The sequence below is a fragment of the Callorhinus ursinus genome, unplaced genomic scaffold, assembly GCF_003265705.2.
Source record: "Callorhinus ursinus isolate GAN/ISIS: 27379988/994484 unplaced genomic scaffold, GSC_fseal_2.0 scaffold29, whole genome shotgun sequence".
NCBI lineage: Eukaryota > Metazoa > Chordata > Mammalia > Carnivora > Otariidae > Callorhinus > Callorhinus ursinus.
The window spans coordinates 1162378-1184290 of NW_027397091.1; the positions used below are offsets into that span (position 1 = coordinate 1162378).

A 21913-nucleotide genomic window follows, 5' to 3' on the forward strand; every position below is an offset into this window, starting at 1 on the left:
GCAACTCAATCCTGGGCAATGAGAGGAGAAGTCTGCTCGGGAAGTGGTAGGAAGTGCTTCAGTAAAAGGCATCTGTATTGATAAAGCCACCCATAGAAAGACCCTCTCCTATCAGCTGGATGTTGTGTTTGGAGGTGACACCTAGACCTGTAGCACTACCTGGCAATGAGGGGTGGGAACCTGAGGACAAGCTGACATACCATGAATGAAGGAACACACACTACCTGTGTCCTCAGTGGCCCTGCTATGTTGCCTGACCTCTTGACTTATTACACAGCTAACACCTGCTAGTTGAGTTGGTGTTTTCTGCTACAACAGCTAAAAATGCCTTAACAGACATATTCCCGCTAGGCCTCAGCCACAGTGAACCCTTTTTGGTTCCTGCAAAGTGCCTTTTTTGCCTTGGTTCCAAAGCACATGCTGTACCTTTTCTCTGGAATATTCTCCCCTTTCTCAATGTTGAGTTGACTAACTCCTTGTCTTGAGGCCTTCCTTGACCTCCAGCCCAGGATGGACAGACTTCAGGTCATTAGGGTTTCCAGAGGTCTAAGGCTAATAAATAGGGAGAAGGCAAGTGGAAGGCTTGAAGACTTCGGCAGAAATGGATCTGCACCTGGAGAGCTCATCACTGGGGCAGCTCCTGGTGACAGGTCTAGGAGGTCATGCATGCCTTGAAAGGGGTGGAGTGAGAGTCTCTGGAACAAGGAAATCAAGGAGCTGTAAGGAAAGGCCTTGGGCATGCCATTCAGGGGGAAGATAGGAAACATCCTCCACTGTGGAGCAGGACCTGCAGAAAGGCGGGGAGACTAGAAGAACCACTGGTGTCAAGCCCAGACGGGAGGGTTTTTGAGAGAGTCTGAGAGCTATCTGTGGTCTGTAGAGCACCAGTAGAAGCTATGATCCCACATCATGAGATGTGAGCATTCCATAGTACAGGACTCCCAAATCCAACTCCCCAGTTACCTGAAAACTTCACTTTGCCGAGGATGTGGTAGATGTTTCCAGAGAAGGGACTTGGCTTGATGGAAGACTGAATTGCTGGTGGAGGAAGAGGACAAGGCTGTCAGCTACCTGGGGGCAGAGGCCAATTCAGGGCACACAGCTGGGAGGGTTAGGGACTGGGAAGGATCCCTACTCGAGGGACCAGGGCTCACAGGCTGTCCCTCCACCAGAACCTCCCCAGTGGCTCTGCCACTGTTCCCAAGAGTGGGGCACTCCTGGGTCCTCAAATCCCTCTGCCTGTTTTTGGACCCAATGGAAAGGAGAAAAGACAGCACACATTAATACTAAAATGGTGCCAGGAAGCAGGGACAACTCTGGCATACTCTTTTATCAGGGTCTGGGACATGTCCCAACCAAGGCTTACCTTTACACTTGGCCACGAAGCGAGTCTTCTCCAAGGGACGACCAAACCATACGCAGATCTGAACCATTAGTGGAAAGACTGATCCAGCATCAAATTTACCTTCATACCTTAAAAAAGTTTAAAAAGTTTTAAGTACAAGTAATTGGGGCTTTGAGTGTTATTATATACTACTCAGGGATGAATTACATATCCATTGTGTGATATTTGAGTTCTCTCTTACGTGACACTTTGCGTACAAAACACTTGTTTTAAATATGTATGTGTTTCTTTCATCTTGAGACTGGGAAGCATGGTTGCCCCATTAGAGCAGGGAGGTCTGCAGACTAGCAGTTCCTTGAAGCCAAAGACCCCCCATCTATCTTTGAAGCCTACCAGTGTGCCACCTGAGATTGGGGGTTCTTCCTGACACCCCTGGAGCTCTTCCTCAGGGCCTCAACTATACCCCACCACTGTTGAGGGCAGCTTCACAGACTGTAGATTTGGATGTGCACACTTTCCAGAAGGAACTAAAGAGCTGGGGCATCTCTGCTCTATTTTCTCAGTTTTGAATTCAGCAGACATAATGCCAACCATAGACTCATTAAGAAGATGCCATGTTCAGGGGCACCTGGCTCAGTTGGTAGAGCATGCAATTCTTAATCTTGGGGTTGTGAGCTCAAGCCCCACGTTGGGTGTAGAGATTGCTTAAAAATAAAAAAATTTTTTTTAAGATTTTATTTATTTATTTGACAGAGACACAGCGAGAGAGGGAACACAAGCAGCGGGAGAAGGAGAAGCAAGCTTCCCGCTGAGCAGGGAGCCCGATGTGGGGCTCGATCCCAGAACCCTGGGATCATGACCTGAGCCGAAGGCAGACACTTAACGAATGAACCACCCAGGTGCCCCAAAAATAAAAAAAAATTTTTAAAAAGGACATGCCATATTCAGAGCATTTAAAAAGTTCAAGTTTTTATTATGGAAAATTGAAAACACATGCAAAGATAGTGAGATAGTGCAATGAACCCCCATCACCCAGCTTCCAAAGTTATGGAATTGTCATTCCTTCTTTTGAATTATTTCCCTGAGATGAATCTGCATGATGGTATCAATCCAGGAAAGGGTGTAACCATCTCATGGGTAATAACTTACACCACTCCCAGTAGCAGAAGAGTGTTTCAGTTGCACAATTCCCCCAGCAATGATTCTTACAGATATTTCCATTGTGTAATATTTGAGTTCTCAGTTAAGTGTAATAGGTTTCAATCAAAATAACAGCAAGGTATCATTTTACGTTTTTGAGTTACTAAAATGGAATTCTGTTACCTGGCTGCCATTTATACTTGCTCTAAAGTGAACTGTGCAGGGGCAACTGGGTGGCTCTGTCGGTTAGGCATCCGACTCATGGTTTCAGCTCAGGTCATGATCTCAGGGTTGTGGGTTCGAGCCCCGCTCAGGCTCTGTGCTCAGCATGGAGTCGGCTTGAGATTCCCTCTCCCTCTCTCTCTGCCCCTCCCTCCTGCTCACGTACTTGCTCTCTCTAAAATAAGTAAAATCTTAAAAAAAAAAAAAAAGTGAACTGTCCACATCTATATGGACTGGGTTACTTTTCTTCAGTATCAAAATAAGCTTCTCAAATATTATATTAACCCTTTGCCAAATCTGATGCAAACATTTTCTTCCAGTCTATTATATTTTATTAGTTTCCTTTGCTTTAAAATAGCTCTACAGATTTGAATTTTATATCATATGTATTATTGAAAGTATCTTACTCTTTATGCTTTCTTTAAAGTAAGGTGCTGGTATAACATTTCTGCAGTACTGACATGTTCTTCTTGCCCTCTCCCAAGATATGGGAGACCATCGGCCTCTCTGGCTTCTTTGTTCAGAGCCTGAATCCTTAGGGAAACTGGGAGGGGCCAAGGGAAGAGTGAAGGTTTCCTGCTAGGCTAGAAACAAGCCTTCTACCAGGGGAGTTGGGGGTGGGGTAGATGAGCAGAGAGAGGGTTGTGGGAGGGGAATGGCTGACAACCTGCACAGCACAGAGCTAAGCACAGAGCTAAAGCCTGTTCACTGAGGTGGTGGGCTCTGACTCAGGGAGGGAGAGGGAAAAATATACAGGGATGGCTGATGGCTGCCATCTTGTTAAAAGATTAAATTATCTGATTCTTAGGAAGGGACTCAGAAGGGGGAGGGCCCAAAGGATGATGTTGAGGCCCCTCCATCTCTGATTCTCTGTAAGGACTGATCTTCCTGGTAAAGAGAAAGCTTCAGACTTTAGATTCATGGATCCTTCTAATGTACCCTTTATACCTGGCTCTTGGATCATTCTGCCTCCAGGAAAGTTTGTGCCCTGAGCTAGGTTCATGTGCACAATGCCCAGAATGAGTCACCATGGACTACAGAATGGATGCTTCCCTAGGCATTAGGTGGAAGCAGCAGGAATCTCAGGCCCAGGCCCAGAGGTGAGGCAGGAAAAGGGTCAGCTGTAGTCAGTGGAGAGGAAGGTTTCACCCAGAAGCTCCATCTGTTTCCTTTTACCTAAGATAGAACTGTCTTGTTCAGGCATAAGGCATGATGCCCTTACCCACTGTTTAAGCAAGTATGATGTAACTCAAATCAGAGGTTCCTTCTAGAATATGCCTGAAAATCTTCAATTCCACACATTGGACTTGTTTGTTGTGTCAGCATAGTGCAATCAGTTTTTTGCTGGTATAAAATACTGGTGACGTAAGGGGTGGTGTGGAGGACACAGAAAGGTGTCTGGGGGAAGTGAGCAAGGATAACAAAGATAATCCAAATCAATACGAGAGAATACTTTTGGCCAAGCTTTAGTAACTGTCTTCCCTTGAACCTTCAAGAGAGCAGAACTCAGCTACCCATTCTGTGGAGGAACGAGTGCAGCATGGCGGTTGAGCATACGGGCTCTGGGGCCACATAAGCTGGGTTTGAAACGCAGCTCTTTCACTTACTGGCTGTATGAACCTGAACACGCCATTTAACTCCTCGCCGCCTCACTTACCTTATCCTTAAAAAGGAGGAAAATCAAGGAGCCTACCTCACAGGCTTGGTTTGAGGATTAATGAGGTAACACAGGTAGAGCTCGTAGGGTGGCTCTGTCCAACAGAACTTTCTGTGAGGATAGAAATGTTCTGGATCTGCGCTGCCCAAGTGCTAACTGCTGGCCACAGGTAACTACTGAGCACTCGGAAGTGTGGCTTGTATGACTGACTGATTTTACTTAATTTTTATTAATTTACACTTTATTAAATAGCCAACTGTGGCCAGTGGCTACTGTCCCGGAGAGCTCAGAACAAGGTGTAGCACACAGTGAGTGCTCAAGTGATGTTGGCACTAGCATGACTACGGCGCCCTTGGTACTCTCTCCCCCGCTCCCTTCTGGAGGAGAGGTTCACATGCCAAGAGAATAAACATCCCCCAGGGCCACAACAGCAGGGAAGCTACTTGTCAGGTGGGACCCCCTAGAGGACTGACTATATTCTCAGGAGCGACTCTCATCTGGTTCCACGCCAGCCACCTCACCCTCACTAGAGCCTAGAGGAAAAAGGCCACGGGGTGCTTGGTGCCCAGAGGGCCACTCCCTAAGTCTCAACATCTAGCAAGGCTCCCGAGTTGGTGCCCAAGATGTGTGGAGCACTGGGCTCCTGGCAAGACCAGCAGCTGTTAGGGTACGGCAGGCCGTCCCAGCTGCCAGTGCTACCCTTGTAGAACACGTGAAATTTCACTTTCTTTCTTTCTTTTTTTTGTAAATGAAAAAATCATTGCGTTTACAAAGAAATCTTAGCTACTTTTCAATGATGATACTTGCCAGCCAGGGTACATTAAATATCGAGATCGTAGCATCTGAGGACTTGAAAAACTATTTTCTGAGAGAATCAGCTCAATGTCTTCATTCCTTTGAAAACATACAGAAAAACCTAGGTTAATTAGGACAATCAATTTTAAGCGGCCCATTTTGCTTCCCCCCCTCCACAGATGCACAAGCATGTACAAGGACATTTTTTCTGTTACTGCACACCCCCAAATCCTTCAGTATGCCTCCCTCTCCGAAGAACAAGGACATTCTCTTTCACAACAACAATACTATTATTATACCCAAGGAATTTAATACTGTGGACCAGCAGTACTGGTATCATCTAGAAGCTCATCATCAGAAACACAAAATGCCGGGCACCTGGGTGGTTCAGTTGGTTAAGCGACTGCCTTCGGCTCAGGTCATGATCCTGGAGTCCTGGGATCGAGTCCCGCATCGGGCTCCCTGCTCGGCAGGGAGTCTGCTTCTCCCTCTGACCCTCTTCCCTCTCGTGCTCTCTATCTCTCATTCTCTCTCTCTCAAATAAATAAATAAAATCTTAAAAAAAAAAAAAAAGAAACACAAAATGCCAGGCCCCACTCTAGACCTGCCAAATCAGACCTCTTATTTTAAGAAGATCCCTAAGAGATCTATATGCACATTAGAGTTGGAGAAGTACCGATCTAATCCATTTTCAAATTTTCCCTGTTTTGCCGGAGAGGGGACCCAGGCTCCAATCAAGGACTGCTTACTGAATTTACAATCTTTATTTTCCTTTAATGTGGAATAATTCTTCCAACTTTTTTTTGTTTCTTACAGAGTTGACAGTTGTGAAGAGTACATGCCAGTTGTCGTGTGTCCTACAATCTGGATCTATTTCCTTATGATTACATTTGGTTAAACATTTTTGGTAAGATTAATACCCAGGTGAGGTTATGTCCTTCCCAGAGCATCACATGAAGGAGGCACACGATGTCAGTCTGCCCACATAGTGGTCTCTAAGTCTAATCATTTGGTCAACGTCATGTCTACTAGATCTCTCTACTGTGAAGGTACTTTCCCCTCATCGTAAGCAGTAAGTAGTCCATGGAGTGATGTTAATGACCTTTTCATCAACAATCTGTCACCCACTGCTCTTAGTATCCACTGATGATTCTTGCCTAAATCAAGTATTATACTAACAGTTACAAAATAGTGACTTTCTGGTTCTATAAATTCTTATTTATTAGTGTTAGGAGAAATTTACTGTCCTGCCTCTCCTCATTTTTTTAGTATCACCATGGACTCATTTTATTCCACGTGCTATAATTCGTTATTACATTTGTTTTCTCTTATGCTCAAGATGTCCCAAATTTGTCTAGTGGGAGCTTCTTGAGCTAGCTCTGGTATCCCTTTGACATATCTCTACTAATCTTTGATACCTCCTTGCTTTTTTAGCACAAAATGTACAAGGCTCACCTGTCCTTTCCCTACCCTAGACCTGCAATCAGTCAATTCTCCAAGAAGTCCTGATACCTTGTATTGGGGACTGGTATGTAGAAACCAGGATCTAGAGGAAGGGGTGTTTATTCTACTGTGGTATTAGTATTTCTGGTCCCTTTCAATGGGAAGAGCTAGGAAATATACACTTTTTTGAAATAATGAATTTATATTGACTCCCACAATTCAAATCCACCATTCACAGGGTTTTTCTTCACCTTTCCCACTTCACATTTATAATCTTTTTTTTTTAAAGATTTTATTTATTTATTTGACAGAGAAAGACACAGTGAGAGAGGGAACACAAGCAGGAGGAGTGGGAGAGGGAGAAGCAGGCTTCCTGCTGAGCAGGGAGCCCGACGCAGGGCTCGATCCCAGGATCCTGGGATCATGACCCGAGCCAAAGGCAGATGCCCAACAACTGAGCCACCCAGGCGCCCCTATAATCTTTCTTATCTAACAAGTGATGTTGTTGAATCAGGGTTCCAACGGAGGATTATGTTTAAAAGTTACCTGAATTAATTGCTGTGTATGTGGTTGTTATAACTTTGATATAGAGATGGATTCACTTTTTTGTTTTAGTTTTATCCCTCTTTATTAATTTCTGAATATGTAAAGTATTTACATTGCTCAAAGTCAAAATTATATAAAAAGTATATACCTTTTGGTATATCTTTGTGGAGCAAATAAATGTGCTGTATGACCAGATGTTTTCTCTTCAGACACATCCACGCACACAAAGTCATCAATTCTCTATTTTTAGTTTGTAATTTGGACCCAAGTCCATGAAGTAAAAAGGTCATTTCTCTATGTTCTCTATGCCATTTCTTTCACATCTTAACACAAGGAATATTGAGAGAGTCTCGACTTCATCCTTTAATGCACAAAAATGTGATGCACCAAAACAAATAGAGCACGCAACTCTTGATCTCGGGGTTGTAAAGTTTGAGCCCCACGTTGGGTGCAGAGAATACTTAAAAATAAAATCTTGGGGCACCTGGGTGGCTCAGTCGGTTAAACCTCCAACTCTTTTTTTTTTTAAGATTTATTTATTTATTTGAGAGAGCGAGAATGAGAGAGAGAGAGAGTACACGAGAGGGGGGACGGTTAGAGGGAGAAGCAGGCTCCCTGCCGAGCAGGGAGCCTGATGCGGGACTCGATCCTGGGACTCCAGGATCATGACCTGAGCCGAAGGCAGTCGCCTAACCAACTGAGCCACCCAGGCGCCCCAAACCTCCAACTCTTGATTTCAGCTCAGGTCATGGTCTCGGGGTCATGAGATCAAGCCCTGTGTTGGACTGTGTGCTCAGCATGGAGTCAGCCTGGGATTCTCTCTCTCCCTCTCCCTTTGCCTCCTCCCCTGCTTGTGCTCTCTCTCTCTCTCAATAAATAAAATCTTTTTAAAAATCTTAAAAAAAAAACAACAAAATATCTCAAAACAGTATAGGATACTGACACATGGGGTCCTCTTGCTGATTTTTACATAACATCAAAAGCACTTCTATAAATGTGCAGGTCCTAGATGCAAGAGAAAGACACTGTGGGCCATAGTCAGAGTGCTTGCTGCATCTGAGAAAGTGGCTAGTCCTACAGGGTGAAGTAATCATGGTAAGTTTACCTGGTGACAATCCCATTTTCTGCAAGAATGAAGGCTGCAGTAGGACTGGCAGCCCTGATGAGGCTCTGCAGCTGGACAAGGAGAGGGTGCCTCTGCTCCGTGGTGTGACTGGTGAACACCACATTACTCACCAGGCCTGGGGAATAAAACCAAGAACAGTTCAGGCTTCGGAGGTCTGATTGGGGCTGAGGGCTCACACAATGTGAGCCTTTGCTCCCTTCCTGATCATCCCTTCCAGTAGCCCTCTTATGCCGACACCCCTGACCCCCAACACCTGCTCCCCTGTCTGTCACTGCCACTTCTTGGAGTGAATGGCCTCAAGCCTGTAGCTGCCTCGCTTCTTACCCTCCTCTACTTTCTCAATTCTGCTCTCCAGCTGGAAACTCTCCTGGAGCTTCTTCATCAAAGGGCCCTTCCCACATCCCTTGTCCTTAACCTCTTCCGGAACCCGTGCCAGACTCCATCACCAGTTTAGACCACAGACATTTACCAAGCACAAACCATACGTCAGGCACTCACCATTAGATTCTCAAAGAGTGCACAGGCAAGGAGTTGCTCACACGGACCTACAATTCTAAGATAAGTGCTAACACAGATATTCACACAGTCATACAGTAAGGAAGAGTGGTGCCGGCAATGAGGGGTTGTGGAGTGGGTAAAAATCCCTCCCAAGCTTTCATGGATACATAGAAGGAAAATCTATGCTACAGAGAATTTGGAAATCAGGGAAGTTATCATATCCTACCATGCCAACATAATTATAATTCCATACTCATTCCTGTTTTGACATAGTTATGATCAGAGCATATACACCATTTCCACTATAAGATCACTTGCATTTTTGTTATTCAACCATTTTTATTCACTTATTAATACTGTGAAAATTTCAAACATATCCAAAAATTTTGAAAGTGGTACAATGAACTCCCATGTGCCCGTCACCCTTCAAGAATTAACAACACTTGGCTAACTGCATTTCTTCCATATCACATGCCAGCCCTTGCCCCTTTCCCCGGGATGATTTTGAAGTCAATCCCAGACATCCTATTCTTTCATCCAAAAATATTTCAGTATATTTAAAAAATTAATAATTAACAATGAATATTTTCTTAGAGGTGATTTTTTTGAACCAGGAACCAAAGTCCACACACTATATTTCATTGATACATCTCATAATTCTCTTTCAATCTGCGGTGTCTCATTTCTTTGTAATTTATTTGTTGAACAGCTGTGTCCTGTAAATTTCTGCCGTCTAGATTTTGCTGATTGTAACCCCATAATGTTGCTTTAACATACTGGCAGCTAGATCTCTTTTACAGATTCAATCTTTTATTTTTTTTTATTATTTTAAAGATTTTATTTAGTCATTTGACAGAGAGAGACACAGCGAGAGAGGGAACACAAGCAAGGGGAGTGGGAGAGGGAGAAGCAGGCTCCCGGCCGAGCAGGGAGCCTGACGCGGGGCTCGATCCCAGGACCCCGGGACCACGATCCGAGCCAAAGGCAGACGCCCAACGACTAAGCTACCCAGGCGCCCCTCAATCTTTTAAAATATAAACTATTTTTAAAAAAATTTCTTGTTCTTGGGGGCAGGGAACCTGTTTCTCCCTCTCCCTCTCTCTCTCTCTGTCAAATAAATAGTCTTAAAAAAAATTAAAAAAATTTGTTCTTTCTCTAATTTTTTAAAAAAGATTTATTTATCTTAGACAGAGAGTGTGAGTGAGTGAGCACAGGGAGGAGGGGCAGAGGGAGAGGGAAAGAGAATCTTTTTTAAAAAAATTTATTCATTTTAGAGAGAGAGTGCACACGCACACAAAAGAGAAAGAGAGTGGGGAGAGGGGCAGAGGGAGAGAGAATCCTGAGGCAGACTCCTTGCTGAGTGCAGAGCCCAGTGGGTGGCTCAGTCCCAGGACCCTGAGATCCTGACCTGAGCTGAAACCTAGAGTTGGCTGCTTAACCGACTGAGCCACCCAGAGAGAGAGAGAGAATCTTAAGCAGACTCCGGGCTGAGCACAGAGCCTGAAGCCAGGCTTGTTCTCATGACCCTGAGATTAGGACCTGAGCTAAAATCAAGAGTCAGCCATTTAACTGACTGAGCCACCCAGGCGCCCCCCTTATAACTTTTTGATAGATCTAAATCACTGTTTCTTATAATATCACTTTTAGACAATGCCTATTGGCTTTTCTACGTGACAGATGGGGAAACTGGAATATTCAGAAGTGTTCTTCCCACTTCGCCATCACATTCTGGTTGGTTACATTAGTAATTTTAGTCCCTCCAGTGTATGTCTTTACAACTAACTACATACTAAGAGTATGACTCACTCTTCATAACCTGATTTTACAGCTCTAAACTTTATTGATCTCCCACTTTGGAAGATGTAGAGAGAGTATCTCTTGCTGCCTCCTAATTCTTTGTTAAATAGAATTTCATTTATAGGTTTTCAAGATTTTCAACATTTATATTCTATTTTGTAATAGAATTCTCATGGGTGTTATCATTAACTCTATATCTAAGATTAAAATCTTTTTAATAGGAGAGGCTAGCTTTTATAAATGATTAGTTCATAAGTGGTTATCTCTAAATTACAGAGACTTCGGCTGTCCTAAGTAACCTTGTAATTGTGGGATCCTGAATGATGAATATTCAGTATAGAGGACTCTGTACAAATACTATTTAATTAAGCTGAGTGTTTAGTTTAAAAAAAAATCAGCTGTATTTAGTTTTTGAGGGCAAAACTCAAACAATGCAAAGAAGGATTCATGAGGAAAATAACCCCCCTTCCTCCTCAGCCGTCTAGTTTCCTTCCCTGGAGGCAACCACCGTTATCAGATTCTCAGATCTCCTTCCAGGATGTGCTGTGTACACACAAGTAATTGTGGGTATACCTTTTTCCCCCCACAAATAGTGGCATATTATACTGTTCTGCACCTTGTTTTTTTTGCTTAAGCTCTTTAACTTTTTAATTTTGGTAAAGCTTACTTTTTTGTTAAAATCTTCCCTATTACCTTACCATCTCAATCCTTCATGTGACTTTGCTCTCTCCCCTCCTTTAAGCTATAAAAGCTCCTATGAATAACACAGGTGGTATTTAAAATACAGGACTCAGTCTTATTTATCTTCTTCATATACGTAAAAAGATAGCATAATGTAAAAATTAAAGCATGGGTTTTAGAGCCAGGCAGATCATGAGTTTGAATGTGGGGCTCCACTAATTACTAATGAATGACATCGGGGCAAATTGCTCAACTTTCTCTCTAAGCCAAATTTCCTCCTCTGTTAGATGGGAACAGTAACACATACCTGCAGGTTATCAGTAAATACTTATCACAGGGCCTACAGATAGTAAGAACTCATTAAATGCAACATAATGGCCACCACCATCCCCACCACCCTCATTGTCTGGGGAGCAACAGCCTAAGAATGAGACCTCTACACGGACACTGAGGGGCCTGGACTGATCCATTTCTCAGACAGACAAGGGTGGCTATGGCACCAGCAGGAAGCTAGGTCATGTGACTCTCACCAGTGAGGCTGCCGAGTCCATGGTTCAGATGAGTGGCCATCGCTAGATGGAAGGCAACTTCCAGGATCCTTGGCTCCTGCCTCTAGTCTGAGGCAGATGTAAACCATACTTCCTTCCTCTCGACACTCATACTAATGAAAAAAGTGTTCTAAAAACGCTAAAGACTGGGGGCGCCTGGGTGGCTCAGTCGTTAAGCATCTGCCTTCGGCTCAGGTCATGATCCCAGGGTCCTGGGATCGAGCCCTGAATCGGGCTCCCTGCTCAGCGGGAAGCCTGCTTCTCCCTCTCCCACTCCCCCTGCTTGTGTTCCCTCTCTTGCTCTCTCTCTCTGTCAAATAGATAAATAAAATACTAAAAAATAAATAAAAATGCTAAAGACGGAATCTGACCTCACAAACTGTCTGGATGCATTCAATTCATGACCGGGGAGCAGGGATTAGGAGCTTCATGCCAATGGTCACATGTTACTATGGGGAAAGGATACATATGAAGGTTATGCCACATGACTGGGACCACAGACATCAGGACTTACAATTCACCTGCTGAGCACAGAACCTCCTTCCTAAGTGTTTATGAATAGTTTGGGGATCTATCAGTTCCTTGGTTCTGAGATGTAGGTTCTATTCTTCTCAGGTATCTGGTAGTGCTCAGCTAGTAAGCTGACCTTAGGCCTTTGCACAGTGCTTGAGAGACCTCTCAGGATTCAAGGGTGAGTTTCAACAGCCTCCCTTGACATCCAAGTAGTGAGTGCAGCTCTGCTTCCTCCTGTCACTTGGTGAAAGGCTGCCCAGTTCCCCAAATGTGGGCTGTGGAGACACCTGAGTCCTCCTCCTGGCCTGGTGAGTGCTAAACAGCTCCTGGATCCATCATCTACTATCAATCCCTGCTACCATTTGTCTGGTTCAGGCTGCTAGTCTCTTTGCTAGGTCACTGCTTATTCTGTGGACTTCCAGGCTTCTCTTACTATAATTCATTCTAACTATTGTAGTCAGAGTACTCTTTCAAAAACAGAAAATCTGATCATATCAGATGTGCTCTGGTCACCATCAGGCCTTCGCTCTTGCTGGTCCTTTTGCCCGGAACCATCTCTCCCCTCCTCTTTGTTGGCCCAACTCCTCCTTCAGGCTATAGACAATTTGAATAGCACCTCTTCCAGAAGCCTTCCCCAACCGCCCAGGACTGGGCTGAAGCAGGCTCTAGATACAGATTTGCTGAATAAGTGAATGAATGAATCAAGTGTCATAAAAGATACATGCAACCTGATGTCCAGTGCAGCTGCCTAAGCAGCTAAGCTGTGGGCACCCACATGCCAGAATTTTTCCCACTTCTAAGTCTGAGCAAATCCCATTCATCAGACAGCCATCCGAAAGGTTTCTAAGACTTACCAATATATACACATTTTTGGTAAAAAATTCATAAGGTACAAAAGGGTATTCAAACCAAGCTTCTTCCTCCCTCCTCTGGCACCCCAAGTCCTAGTTCTCTTTCCCAGAGGCAACCACTGACAACCAGATCTTGGGTATGCTATTTCAGATAGTCTATGCGTATGCAAGTGTACAAGAAGATACAGAATCACGTTTTCTTAAGAGCTTGTCCCACACAAAACCTCTATCCTCAAGGTCTCCATGTATAACCTAGTTGTGGTAATGGCACAGACTGAAGAATTCAAATGGAGAATATGCCAGCATTTTGTTTATTCTATTTTAAAACATTTAAAAATTTCTGTTCAGAAGCTTTAACACTAAGATGGACCATTCTCAGCCACAGTGTCAGGGAAGGCTCCTAATGAAGGTGACACTGGTTGTGTCTGTGCACTCAGTCCCATTTAGAAAGGTCACTCTGGAGGCTGCAGGGGAAGCACTGAGGATGAGGCTGGTGAGCCTAATGCCAGAAATCCATGTCCTACGGCTGCACCAGGGCCTGACCGGGGCCTCTGGAAATGGAGTGAGGCAAGATCAGAAGGCCAGGCCCAGAATGTAGCATAGTGGGGGAAGCAAAGCAGAGTTCTAGAAGGCTCAGCACATTCCAGAGGTGGCAAACATAGGAGCCGGATCCTGCAAGAGGCCCATGAGATTTCCATGAGACAAGAATGGCTGTGATGGATCTTGCAGTGAGGAGTCAGCAAAAGCTGAGTGAAGACCTATAAATGTCCTAGGACTCTGTGGGGTATCTTCTTGGGCAAAAGAAACTGGAGAATCAGACTAGTGTAAATGTGGCAACCTAAGTTGTGTGCACCAGGATCACAAGCATAGGCCTGGCCTATTCTGGAAAAGGCTGGGGTCTGGATCTCTGATGGACACCTTGCCAGGAGTCCTGTCTGCCTCACCAGTATCATGTAGATACACCCTGGGGGGTTGGGATTCTAGGTCAGGAATTGGACACAGAAAAGGGGCTTTGCTTTATAGGGGAACAAGCAAAAGGATTATCCTCAGCATTCCTTAGGCCAGCTATGCAAACTACCACCTGCCAAGAGGAAATGCCATCTGTGAGGCAGGTACAGCAGTTATCTGGAGCAGAGGATGAAGAGGCCACTGTGGGCGTTTCATCTTGCTTGGGCCAGGAGCTTCCTTCTGCTCCGTATCAAAGAATGGATACCCACATTTGGCCATGGTCTTACCAGTCTGGGATGTGAGTGAGTGGACAGCCTGGCCTGCCCATTCCCCAGAGTGGAGAAACACCTCTAAGGTCTGACTGTCCCAGTCTGGGCTAAAGGCCTCCAGAAGCCCAGGAGAAAGCAAAGTTTGTTTTATCCACCCTTAGATACTTCCAAAAGCAGGACATGGTAGAAAATGTCTTTGCTCTTCTCTCAAATCAGCATTATACTGAGTCTTGTTTGCTGTTTAAGCTCTGAGATTATTTCCTAATCCTTGATTTCTGTAACACACATCATCTTGGGGCTGCAATATAGTCCTTTCTCATTGTAAAACAATCCTTTGTTGTAAAAGCAATGAATCAGGGAGCCTGACTCATGAACAGGAGCAAAGAGAGGCAATATGCTCCCTCGGGACATGAAGTGTTTGTCTACTGGTGGCAGATCCCACTGCCAAGCTAGTCACCAAATCTCTGAGGATAAAAGAAATACTTGCCTTTTATTTCCTCCCTCCCTGGACAGCCCATGCCCATGGTGAGCCAGGTCAGACCAGTTCATAGGGTCCTTTGGGCCCAGATGCAAGGGGAAGATAACTACTAAGACACTGTCACTCTACAAGTCCTTTGGAGTTTAGAAAAACATCACCCATGGCCTCAAGGTTATCTGCCCACATCCCTATCTTTATACATGCACAGAATCTGATACAAGTTGCCTTTGAACACTGAGTAAGGAAGCAGTGTTAATGAAATCTGTCTACCAAGTGCCAGAGAGAATCCAGTCTGTCTTGGCCTATAAGGTCTTTCCTCCCAAGAAGAGAACTCAGGTTCATGGACAATGAAGACAGAGCACCTCCCCAAGGCTCTCGGCTAGGGCAGTTTGACTATCTGTGCTGTGTGCAAAAAAACAAAAGGGGCACGGAGGGAGAAAGTGCCAAGGAGCCAAGGTGCATTAGGGTGGCAATAATCATGTGGTGGACAGGGGATGACTATAGCCCACACCCTTGGGTTTGACCATGACTTGCAAACATATATCCAAGGACCAGACAGTGATCCTTGGTTATCTCCTGGGCCTATGTTTTTGCCTTTGCTTTATATCTCAAGGACAGATACCACCAACCTTCCCAACCTCCCAACTTTGGAACTTAGAGCTCTAAATACCTCTTTCTCCAACTCATGCCCCACATCTAGTCTGTCACAACATTCTACAGACCCAACCTCCATAAAACCTCCTTCATCTACGTGGAGTGGATACTGTGGGTGGACCCAACCTCCTCTATTCCACTCTGCTTCTGGGGTGCTGTGCCTGGAAAGCAACAAAAGACTCTAAAAGCTGGACTTGAGACTCCCTGGAGCGGCAGTCCAACACACACATTCCTCCCTCCAGTGACCCGGCTCCTGCCCTGTGCAGCACCCAGCTCAGCTGTTTCCCAAGACAATAGCTCTGGTATGCTCAGTTGTTTCCGCTCCCTGCGGACTGGCAATGGGATCAGCAGGGTAAAACTGTGCTGGGGACACCAAGTTATTTTCTTCTGTCTGATTTCTTCTTGCTGGGCTGGCTCAGGAAGCTCAGACCCCAGGTCTTCTGACAACAATGAGCATTTTATCATCACTGCAGGAAATTCAGAATTTATTCTGGGTCTCCAGGCACTACAGTTAATACGACTAAAAAGTGCTACTTCCAGGGTTGCCAGATGGGAGAACAATGCAAGGTTGAATGTAACCTACAGGATGGATGGATTTTTCTAAATGCTACCAAGGAGGTGTGGAAAATTCCAGTGTATATAGGAGGGGATTAAGGGAGAAGGTCCTACTGGACCATACTGTGCACTCATGGGACAGGAGAAGTGCATCAAGACCTTGTTGATCCAGAGGCTAGGAATACCTAATACCTTTTCAGTCCACTGATATTAGTTGGAAGGCCAGGGCAGACTTAAGCCCCGCTCAGGAGAGCTGTTGTCATGGCAGCTTATCATCTTAAGAGACAAACTCAGAAAGAAATCTGCCTATCAAATATGATAAAAGAAAAAGATGTCAAAGGTTTCCCTGGACCAATTTTGTTTGTTTTAGATTTTAGAATGGGAGGAAGGAGATGAAGAAAAGTCTGTTACATCTAAACAGAATTTGAAAGGCATGCAAAAAAGCAGGAAGTAAAACATATTGCTTACCTTGTGAACACTGGTCAAGACATTTAGGAAAGAGAAATCTAGAGGGGGAAAAAAGAGAGAAATATTTAAAAACCATTAATGTCAGAATTCTTATTTATTATTTCCCACAAAAATGTGAATATCCAAGCTGACTTATTCAATGGGGCAAGTGGCAGGCAGTACTAAGCAGCAAGAATTGGTTTTCGGGGCACCTGGGGGCTCAGATAGTTAAGCATCTGCCTTCGGCTCAGGTCACGATCCCAGGGTCCTGGGATGGAGCCCCACGTCAGGCTCCTGGCTCAGTGGGGAGTCTGCTTCTCCCTCTCTCCCTGCCTCTCCCCCTTCTTGTGTTCTGTCTCTCTCTCTCAAATGAATAAATAAAATCTTTACTAAAAAAAAAAAAAAAAGAATCGGTTTTCATAGCTTTGAACCAAAGCTCTCTAAGCCAGGAACCCCACAGAAGCAGTCCTTATGTGGCCAACTCTTGATGGAATGTTGAAGAGGGGATAGAGGCCTAGTCTCTAGATTACAAGAAATAGAAAAGAAAGCAGGTTTTTTTGTTTTTTTAAGAGACACTGTACTGATCATAAAGGAGAAATTTCAAAGGAAAATGAGAAGAAATTATATTCCCCTAACTCTTCCAGGGGTCTTCAGTACTAAAGTTGCCATGCTTCCCTTTATGTGCATGCTGGAATCCTGGTTCCCCTTCAACCCCATTCTGAGCTCTAATGGTGAACGAATAGCAGGAAACTGATTGGATCACAGATGAAGCAGGTTGAGAGTGACTGATTCAAAGAGTGAGTTAGTTAGCTAACGCAGGAAAAAACTCACACTCTCAAGTGCTTTTAAACTCCTAAAGCATCATAGTACGCTTCTTAGGGAAGATAGCTAACACGAATGAGAATAACTGCCTTTTATCAAGCTCTTCCTCTGGGTACCGTGCAAGCAGTTCTCATGTACAGTCTTGTTCTGTCCTCATATCTACTCGATGCCTTGGGTACTTACAAGCTGAGAAGAGTGGGTGCGTTTACAATAGCTAAGCAGTCTAAGCACTTTGCCCAAGGTCTCACACGAAGCTAGAAAGTGGGAGGACTTATGTAGGGACCCAGGTCTGTTTAGTACTGTAGAGCTCCCATGTTTTCTTTCCCTACAAATGAGATGCTTGCTGAAGCCACACTTCTGAATTGTTGCTGGTCTAGGCGCAGGTAGTAATGATGTTCAAATCACCAGGGGGGAATTTCTCTCCTGCAATCTCCTTTGTGGTGGCAAGTTTTCACCCTTCTATTTACTTTCTGAAAATATCATTTGGAACCAAATTTGGTAGGTAAGTGAGCTGGATGAATACCACTTTGGACTGTTGCTGTAGTTCTCTTGCCTGACTCCTTCATAGTTTCTGAGGAATTCCAAGGAGAAACCCCCATGTGCTCTGAGCAAGATCAAGAGCCCTGGAACTGGGAAGACACATCCATCCAACACTGGAATCTCCCAAGAAGAGAACTCAGACTTCACTGCACTCAGTCTGAATGGCCTGACACATCACAAACACATTCTTAGAAACTGTCTGTCCCCATCAGTGCCTGTGGTTATAGTACATGCCCTTAAAGGCCCTTCTCAGCACCCTGCTTGCTTCCTCACAGCAGCCCACAGCAATTCACACCACAGACATCTTAGACAAGACAAGCAAAGTTCTCCCTCAAGGCATCTTATCCAATCACAGGCTGGATGCTCATGCTTTAAACCTCTGACGGCTACAAAGAAAATATTCAGGACACATAGAATTGCACATATACATGACTCTCTAAAAAAAACTGGAATGCAATTTCTCATATCTTGGCATCTTTGGCATCTCTGTCCCTCAAATTCATGTTGGCTTTCTTTCCTAATCCAACTAGGGGTTATTATTACTTCTTTATAATTCTTACGAAACTGCATCAAATCTTTTATTATGGCACCTCTTACCTCAATCATGATTATTTGGGTACATGTCATTGGTGTGGCATTTGGAAAATATATTTAACTTTTCTGAGCATCAGCTCCCTCATGGTAAAACATCGTAATGATGCCTACCTTAAGGGGGTATTTTGAGGATTAAGAGGGGTAAAGTATCACAGCAAAACAAACAGCACAAAATAAATATTGGCTCTCTGCTTTCCTTCTCTACATATCATCCTCCCTACTAAACTGTAGTATATTGGGCGCCTGGGTGGCTCAGTTGGTTAAGCGACTGCCTTCGGCTCAGGTCATGATCCTGGAGTCCCAGGATTGAGTCCTGCATCAGACTCCCTGCTCAGCGGGGAGTCTGCTTCTCCCTCTGACCTTCCCCTCTCTCATGTACTCTCTCTCATTCTCTCTCTCAAATAAATAAATAAAAAATCTTTAAAAAAAAATAAACTGTAGTATTTTTTTTAAACTAGTATTTTTGAAGAGTGCCTGGCATAGGACTCTTAAATAGAGCAGATGAGTTCATTAAAATGTACATACAATGTATATATAGGTTATTGACCAGCTCTTCCTCTAAGTAACAGAAACGACTGTGATTATAAGCCTCACATAAGGATGGTATCCTGCATTTTGTAGTGTGCCAACCCACTCCATGATTTATATAAAATTCTAGTAAATACTGATCCAATCTGTCCCAAAACATGGGCCCCACAATTCCTACATGCATATCCACAAAACTGCAGATACCACATGAGCAGAGATCTGGGATGACTTATTCCTTGCTGCCCCCTCAATGATTAGAATGGTCCCTGGCACACAGCCGACCCAACAGATACTCAATGAATGAAATCCACTAGAATAAAAATACCAGACAAATCTCACATAGACTCATCCTGAATCCAAACTTAGCCCACCCTTAAAGAAGCCGCACTAATCCCCACCTCACAGAATGGAAAAAGACACCCTACTATGTTCTGCTCCCACCTGTTTTTTTAAACCATAATCTGGAAGCAATGATGTAAATTTTATTTTTGCTAAGGTAGCCACTTTACAAAAAACCCCCAAAAACACTGAATTAAGTTTTAAAAACTTGAGTCTCAAAAAATCTTTTCTTATTATAAAAGCAATATACAACCCACAGCTAACATCATACTTAATGGTTAAAGACTAGATGTTCTCCTTTTCAGATCAGGAACAAGAGAGGATATCTGCTCTTGCTATTTCTACTCATTATATTGGAGGTTCTAGTCAGGGGAATTAGACAAGAAAAACAAAGTGCATCCAGACTGGAAAGAAAAAAGTAAAGCTATCTCTCCATAGTCATGACATGCTTTTGTATATAGAAAATCCTAAAGAGTACACACAAAACACTAACAGAATTAACAAATGTGTTCAGCCAAGGTTGTAGGATGTAAGATCAATATACAAAAATCAATTGCATGTCCATATACTACCAATGAACAATCCAAAATGGTATTTAGAAAACAATTCCATTTACAATAACATCACAAAGAACAAAATACTTAGGAATAAATTAAACAAAGGAAGCATAAGACTTGTACACAAACATCACTGAAAGAAATTTAAGACCTAAATAAATGGAAAGATTGAGCCAGGTTCATGGATTGTAAGACTTAATATTTTTAAGATGGCAATACTTCTCAAACAGATCTATAAATTCATTGAAATACCTACCAAAATCTCAGTTGTCTTTTCTTGTAGGAACTGACAAGCTGATCCTTAAATTTACATGGAAATGCAAGGAACTCAGAATAGTCAAAACAATCTTGAAAAAGAACAAAGTTGAAGGACTCACACTTCTCAATTTCACAACTTACGACAAAGCTACAATAATCAAAACAATGTGCTACTGACATAAGGACAGACATGTCTATCAGTGGAATACTGCTGAGAGCCCAGAAAATAAGCCTTCACATTTACAGTGGATTGGTTTTTGACAAGAGTGCCAGGACAATTCAATGGGGAAATAATAAGTCTTTTCAACAAATGGTGCTGGGGCAGCTGGATATCAACATGTTGAAATAATGAAGTTGGACCCCTACTTCATGCTGTATGTAAAAATTAACTCAAGATGGAACATAGGTCTAAATATAAGAGCTAAAACTATGAAACGCTTAGAAGAAAACACTGGGATAAATCTTTGTGACTTTGGATTCGGTAATGCTTTCTTAGATATAACACCATAAGCACAAGCAATGAAAGAAAAAATAAATTGGACTTCATTAAAATGGAAAACTGTGATTCATAGGATACCATCTAGGAAGTAAAAAGATAACCCATGGGAGAGAATTTTTGCAAATCAAGTATCTTATAAAGGACTTGGATTCGGAATATACGAAGCACTTTTGCAACTCAAAAAGAGACAACCCAGGGGCGCATGGCCGGCTCAGTTGGTACAGCATGTGACACTTAATCTTGGGGTCATGAGTTCAAGCCCCATGTTGGGTACAGAGATTACTTAAAAAAAAAAAAAAAGAAAAAAAAGAGACAGCCCAATTTAAAAATGGGCAAAGAGTTTAATGGACTTTTCTACAAAAAAACATACAAGTGGCCAATAAGCAAATGAAAAGATGCTGAATATCATTAGTATTAGGGAAATGCAAAGTAAAACTACAAGGAGATACCACTCTACACAATACAGACAGAAAATAACAAATATTGGTGAGAACATGGAGAAACTGGAATCCTCATACACTGTGGTGGGAATGTAAATGGTGTAGTGGCTTTAGGTAACAGTTTGCAGTTCCTCAAAGTTAAATGTATGGTTACTATATGACCCAGCAATTCTACTCCTAGGTATATGCCCAGAGAACAAAAAATATGACCACATGAAATCTTATACACACATGTTTCTAGCATTTATAATTTATTTATAATAGCCCCCAAAATGTCCATCGAATGATGAATGAATAAATAAGATGTGGTATATCCATACAATAGAATATTATTTGGCCATTAAAAGGAATGAAGTTACTCACACATGTTAAAACATGGATGTACCTTGAAAACATTTTGCTAAGTAGAAGAAGCCAGACACAAAAGGCTGCATGTTACATGATTACGTTTATATGAAATGTCCAGAATAAGCAAATCCACAGAAAGTAGACTAACAGCTGCCAGGGGTTGGGAGGAGGAAGAAATAGGGAGTGACTGAATTGTTTACTTTTTTTTTTTTTTAAGATAGAGCATGAGTGGAGATGGGGGAGGTACAGAGGGAAAGAGAGAGAGAGATTCTTTTTTTTTAAAAAAAATATATATTTTTTAGATTTTATTTATTTATTTGAGAGAGAGAGAGAATGAGAGATAGAAAGCACGAGAGAGAAGAGGGTCAGAGGGAGAAGCAGACTCCCTGCTGAGCAGGAAGCCCGATGTGGGACTTGATCCTGGGACTCCAGGATCATGACCTGAGCCGAAGGCAGTCGCTTAACCAACTGAGTG

The 21913-nt window shown here is 43.3% G+C and overlaps 1 protein-coding gene across 4 annotated transcripts in view; it reads right to left on the reverse strand.

Moving 5' to 3' along the window:
- DNAAF9 (dynein axonemal assembly factor 9) overlaps positions 1–21913 on the reverse strand; it is a 129922-nt gene that overhangs the window by 7553 nt on the left and 100456 nt on the right. For all 4 annotated transcript variants that reach the window (XM_073878312.1, XM_073878311.1, XM_025876579.2 and 1 more), the window contains 5 exons: positions 16535–16572; positions 8254–8389; positions 5172–5258; positions 1367–1473; positions 964–1038 (listed from right to left, as the gene is read on the reverse strand). In XM_073878312.1, the coding sequence (XP_073734413.1) occupies positions 964–1038; positions 1367–1473; positions 5172–5258; positions 8254–8389; positions 16535–16572 (443 nt within the window). The remainder of the gene's footprint in view (positions 1–963; positions 1039–1366; positions 1474–5171; positions 5259–8253; positions 8390–16534; positions 16573–21913) is intronic.